We start from the raw sequence: 5,869 nt of genomic DNA on the forward strand, positions 1-5,869 counted from the left end.
AATTAGAAGGAACCGAAAAAGTAAAAAGAAGAATAACCATGTGGGTGTTTGAAAATTCACATGATCATGAGAAGGAAAAAAAAAAAAGATGCAAAACAATTAAAGCCATGACAAAGCAAAGGTAATGAGGTTCTTGTATTTTAGTCACTATCATAGTAGAATATAATGAACTTGAGCTAAAATGCCAGATAAGCCAAGAAGAGATGAGCTGTCAAGTTCTAATTGGTTAGTGTCGGCAAAGCAAACCACATATTCGAAAATGGCTAGCACTAATATGGCTTAGAGAAAATGGAAGCCGGTAAGTGCCTACGTGGTAACCTTATATTCTTTTGAATAAGTATAGATCTGAGTCAGCAGATAACTTCAATTGTTTTGTGTAATATACTAGAGTGTATAGCTAGGTTCCCTTCTCCTTTATTTAATTTAATTTTAATTTATTTCTCTTAGCTTTTCTGAATACTATAAATATTCCATAGTTTCTTGACTTTGTATCATTCCTATCTCTCTTTATTGTTTCATCATAAAAATTGTATCAACAGTTTCCTAAAATGGAAAACTTCATGCACAAGGAAAATTACCCGTCTTATTTTCATGGATTGGCAACAGGATCCAAGTTCCTTGGTGACCAAGTCACTTGGGGTGCATTAAGTAATGCTTCTTGTCAAGATGATTCGAGTGTGGAGTCTAGTTCATCTGCAGAAGAGGCCTGTGGTGCCAATTTGATTAACAAAATTCCTGGATTTGTTAAACGGGATGTTGTAAAAGAAAAAAATTCGTCCATTCCATTTGTTTCAGGATTTGATTCTGTTCCTGTAAATTTCCTGGAGTCTTTTCCAAAACTAAACCGGCAAGCTGCTGCAAATCAAGTTTCTGATCAACCACCTTCTTCTCCTTCTTCGCTGTCGAATTTCCCAAATTTAACTTTGTTTTTTCAGGGATCTCCCATGTTAAACCCTTCAGCAGCAGCTGATGATGATTCACTTGGCAATAAGGACACTTCATTTACCCAGTTGCCCCAGTCAAGTAATGAATGGCTGAAAATGAATCAGAGCTTGGCAAATTATTCATCCAAGGGTTTTGGTGATTACTGGCTGAGCACAATCAAGACACAGCCAATGAAATACACAGGAAGAAAACTACAGAGTCAGCATCATCATCATCAAAAGTGTAATTCCTTAGAGGCCACGGCGATGGCGTCTCCAGGAAAGCTGTTCAGGGGAGTGAGGCAGAGGCATTGGGGGAAATGGGTTGCAGAGATAAGGCTTCCGAGGAACAGAACAAGGGTTTGGTTGGGGACTTTCGACACGGCGGAGGAAGCTGCAATGGCCTACGACACAGCTGCATACATGCTGAGAGGAGAATATGCTCATTTGAATTTTCCTGAGCGGAAGCATCAACTCAAGGCCAATTCTTTGAATGGAAACACAGCTACTCTTCTTGAAGCAAAGTTGCAAGCATTATCTCATCAAAAACCTAATAATGACCACCAGCAGCAGCAGCAGAAGCAGGCACCAACAACAAAGAAGAATAACATCTCTCATCAGGAGAACACATCGAACACAAATAAAAAACTCAAAGGAATATTGGAGAGCAAAGTAGTCATTGGATCTCATCATCAAGAGCTTGTGATGGAAAATAAGAAAACTCATCATCATCAAGAGGTGTTAGATGTGGATGCTGTTCAGTTAAGTAGAATGCCTTCATTGGACATGGATACGATCTGGGACTCTCTTTTAGTCCCTGATTCATGACAACAAGCTACCCTTTATTTTTTATTTATTTACTTATTTTATTATTATTATTTTTTTTTTGGGGAAATTGGATAGATTTCATTAGAAGTTTATGTGCTTATCATTATTATTATTTTTGAATAGCACATACTTGAAACCGAAATTTTCCTTCTCTAGTATCCTAGTAATTTGGTATTATTCCATTAATAATTATCATATATTATATGATCTATCTATGCAAAATTCTCCATGATGCTTTAATTTTTTGCCTGATTGAAGGTGATGTCTATTAAGCCTCTTTTTTTTTCCTAATTCAGTTTCTGGTAGTTTTGACAATATTGTTTATGTATTGTGTTTTTGGAATTTAAAATCAGAAATTGAAAGCAGAAGAGATCTAGTTGTAGACTTGTAGCATCTCCCAATTTAGAATGTGGAAGGTGGCTTGATGACCTTTCTTTAAAGTCAAAAGGCCTGTAGATTAAAGAGAGAAAGCAAAGTAATTGAGTCAGATTGGGACCTTTTTGGAACTGTATTTGTATTTCTTTTTATTTTTTTTTGATATATTTCTTTTTCTTTTTAATTTTTTATGAGTATATTTGGTTGTCATTTGGTGTGATTACGACAACTTTCTGTTATCATTAAGGCAATCCCTATCTTACATGCATGTAAGATAGAAGGATCCTATCATAAAACAACTATTCAGATCAGCACCTAAGTTTCTATTTATTCGTCTAGCCTAACAATCATTCATATTCTCTCCACTCATGTGAGTATAATTATCATGAATAAAATTGTTATTATAATTTTATAGTTTTTAAACAGCTTTCTTTATTCTGTGATCAAATTTTAGCAGATTTAGAGAATAAAAAATCAGTTTAATTAAATTTTATGATAACTTTAAAAAAAAGTTTGAATGTCCCATAGAAATCGGTAACTAACGTTTTCATTTGTATTTGTTTTAGCAAAGATTATATCAGTCATACTCCTTTTACCAACAAAATGTCAATGTAATGCATATGTAAGAAAAATAACAAAATTCCATTATTCAAAAACCAAGTCCAACGAATAGTTGGAGTCCAATAACAAATTAAGCACGCAGCATGGCAAATATAGAGTGTGTGTGTATATATATATATAGCAATACCATATTTTTGTGTGGTTTCCAACAGCTGTATTTGCAATTATGCAAATGTTTTTAATATTTCTAAATATTTTTAACAATTTAATTAACTATTCTTTCTCTAACATAAATATTAAAAAAAAGGAAAGAAAGAAATAATTAAATACTCTAACTATTCCATGAAGATTTATATCAACTTATTAATTGGATTACTACTTCTCATTGATATAAGTTTTATTGGAATTTTTTTAAACTCATTTCTCAAAAGCTCAAATCACTGATTAAATTTTATGGTTTTTTTTATTTATATTAATTTATTTGAAATTTTTTAAAAATTTAATAGTAATAATTTAAAATTTTCATGAAAATTATGTTGTCAACGCTTAAAATTTATAATATTTTATCTCTCACTCAAACATTAATAACTCTTCCAATGTATGACATACATTGCGAAACAAACTGCATGAAAGAAATAAATAAAAGTTCTTTTATTTTTTCAAATATATTTGTAACATCATCTTGTTACCGTTTTTGTTATATTTCTATCTGAATTAAAAATTAACATCTTCTTTTATTTATTTCATTTTAATAAACATAATTTTGAAATATTAGAGAAAACTAATTAGGAAGACACAATAACTATCCAACTTGCATATTTTTGTGGCCGTAACTCATTTAATTTAAGTATCACAATGATCTCATTTGCTAGCAATAGTTACAAATAGAGGTCGGTTAAGAGGAGATATGAGGTTGTCACCCACTTATATATTTTGCAGTAATCTCAATAGATAGAAAAGCAAATGTATTCTCTCTTTCTTCTACAGTAATTTTTTTTTTTTTTCTGAAAAAGTATTAAGAATGAAAGAAATTTGAAGCTTTCATGGTTTAGTATCTTCACCAATTGGTTGGGTGTTTCTTCTTTTTTCTTTTTCTTCTTTTCTTTCTTTTCTATCCTCTTAGCTCACTTTAATTTCATTTCTAAATCACAGTTCTTGCATACAGGAATTGTCTTAAATACAATTTTTCTTGAAAAGTTGGTGGGGGCAATTATTGTGGAATTCTCGGGGTAATATGGATACAAAGAAATTACTCCAGAAGTTTTAGGCAATACTATTAAAAGAGGAAGAGGAAAATATAGTAACTTTTATGGGAAAAATGAAGATACATGGAGAACGTGTTGCAGCAAACTGCCTAGTGGGCAAGGTGTTACTTAGACGAGGCATCAACAAGGAGGGTCTAAAGACAACAATGCAATTAGCCTAGAGAACGGTTAAGGAAGTAAAGGTGGAGAGTATGGGGGATAACATATTCCTTTTCAAATTTGCCTCTGAAGAGGAAAAGAAGAGGGTTTTTATGGGGGGGGGGGGGGGCATGACATTTTGACAGAGCGTTGATAGTGTTATTTGAACCAGCAAATATAGGTGATATAAAGAACCAATCCTTTACACATACAACCTTTTGGGTGCAAATCAACAACATACCTATAATGTGTATGAACAAGGATGCTATTCACAAGCTAGAGGAAAAGATTGGCAGTGTAAAGGAAGTTAAAACTAACGAAATAGGGGAATGCTTAGGTTAGTTTGCTCGGGTTAGAGTGTCTATTGACATAACACAGCCTTCGAAAAAGGTTGTGTTCTTACAACAAGAGGACGAAAGAATCTCAATACCAGATTATATGAAAAAACTTCCAGATTTATGCTTCTGTTGTGCACACATCAGCCATAAGTATAGAGAATGTTTGAAATATAAGGGCCAACAAAATGAAGAGTTACCCTATAGAGGATGGATGCGAGCCACAACATAGGCTGAAAAAGTAAAGCAGAATTGAACTAGAGAAAGGGAAAATCGAGAATCAAAAGCAAATGTCACATAAACAAATTGCTCAAAGTAACTACAAGTTCAATACAACCTGATTGGGCAAAATGGGCTAGATCAAAGTCAATTGGGTAAGGAGCAAAGTGCAAATACATAACTGAAGGATAAAAGTCAGAAACAAAGGGCTAAAAGCAAACAATTAATGCTAATTGAGACTGAAATGGAAAACTTGCAAGTGAAGTGTCAGAGCGATGACAGAATAATCAGCAAGGAACAAGCTGGGGTAACTAGTAATGATAGCCAGCCTAAAACCAAAAATATAAGGACGAGAAATAAGAAATGGAGGGAAAACAAGAATGAAGGAAATTTGATGACATCGAAAAGCACAAATAAGGAAAATGATAGGCAGTCCTGATCAGATGAAAAAAAAGTGGAGAATAAGCCAAACAAGTTAAGGCAAGGTCCAAAGGTAGAAAATGGAAGCTATAAGCCAGAAATACAAAGACTAAAGGAGTTAATGCTAGTGGGCTGACAAATACCAAGAGATGTAGCAAAAAAATAAATTCTCCCAAGGAAAAAAAAATAAAAAAAAAATAAAAATAAAGAAAAAAATTACTTAGCCCATTTAAGTAGTCTTAGTGTTGCAGCAACTTAAGCCTATGCAAAGCAGCAATTCAACGGGAATTAACAGAAGCAGAGCAAGATGTAAGGGGGTTTCTGGAAGCAATGGATGAAGATTCATCAGCGGGAGCTGACAGTCAGCCCCGTCGAGAACAATGAGGATTCTAAGCTAGAATGTTCGAGGTCTGGGGAAGCCTTGAATGCGCCTAGCTGTTAAAAAAAATTCTCCACTTGTACCGAACTCAGATTTTCTTTTGTTGTGAAACAAAAATGGTGACTAGGCAGGTTAAATCAACATGTAGAAATTTCAATTTTGAGAATTGCTCAATGGTAGATAGACATGGAATAGAGGGAGGCCTAACTTTATTTTGGAGCTCATATGTGAATATTAACATAACTTCATACAACACCCCTCATATAGATGCGGTTGTGTAAAATAAAGGGGGGAGAGTGTGGAGATGCACAAGAATTTATGGCCAACCAGAAGCTAGCCAGAAGCATCACACTTGGACTTTGTTGAAAAGGTTATAGAGTTTATTTTCTCATATGTGGTGTTGTTTCAGTGACTTCAACGAGATTA

General features: G+C 33.7%; 1 protein-coding gene across 1 annotated transcript; it reads left to right on the plus strand.

The window, feature by feature from the left end:
* The first annotated feature begins 348 nt into the window (after positions 1-348).
* Positions 349-2,384, plus strand: LOC102625042 (ethylene-responsive transcription factor ERF062). Its single transcript, XM_006493019.4, has one exon. It carries the CDS (start codon positions 549-551, stop codon positions 1,749-1,751), a length of 1,203 nt encoding a protein of 400 aa, XP_006493082.2. The 5' UTR covers positions 349-548; the 3' UTR covers positions 1,752-2,384.
* The last annotated feature ends 3,485 nt before the right edge of the window (positions 2,385-5,869 follow it).

This window comes from Citrus sinensis, chromosome 9 (genome assembly GCF_022201045.2).
Source record: "Citrus sinensis cultivar Valencia sweet orange chromosome 9, DVS_A1.0, whole genome shotgun sequence".
In the NCBI taxonomy this organism is placed as follows: Eukaryota; Viridiplantae; Streptophyta; class Magnoliopsida; order Sapindales; family Rutaceae; genus Citrus; species Citrus sinensis.

What these genes read in the sequence shown, in the direction of transcription:
- LOC102625042 (XM_006493019.4), top strand. Translation starts at nt 549, where the DNA reads ATGGAAAACTTCATGCACAAGGAAAATTACCCGTCTTATTTTCATGGA.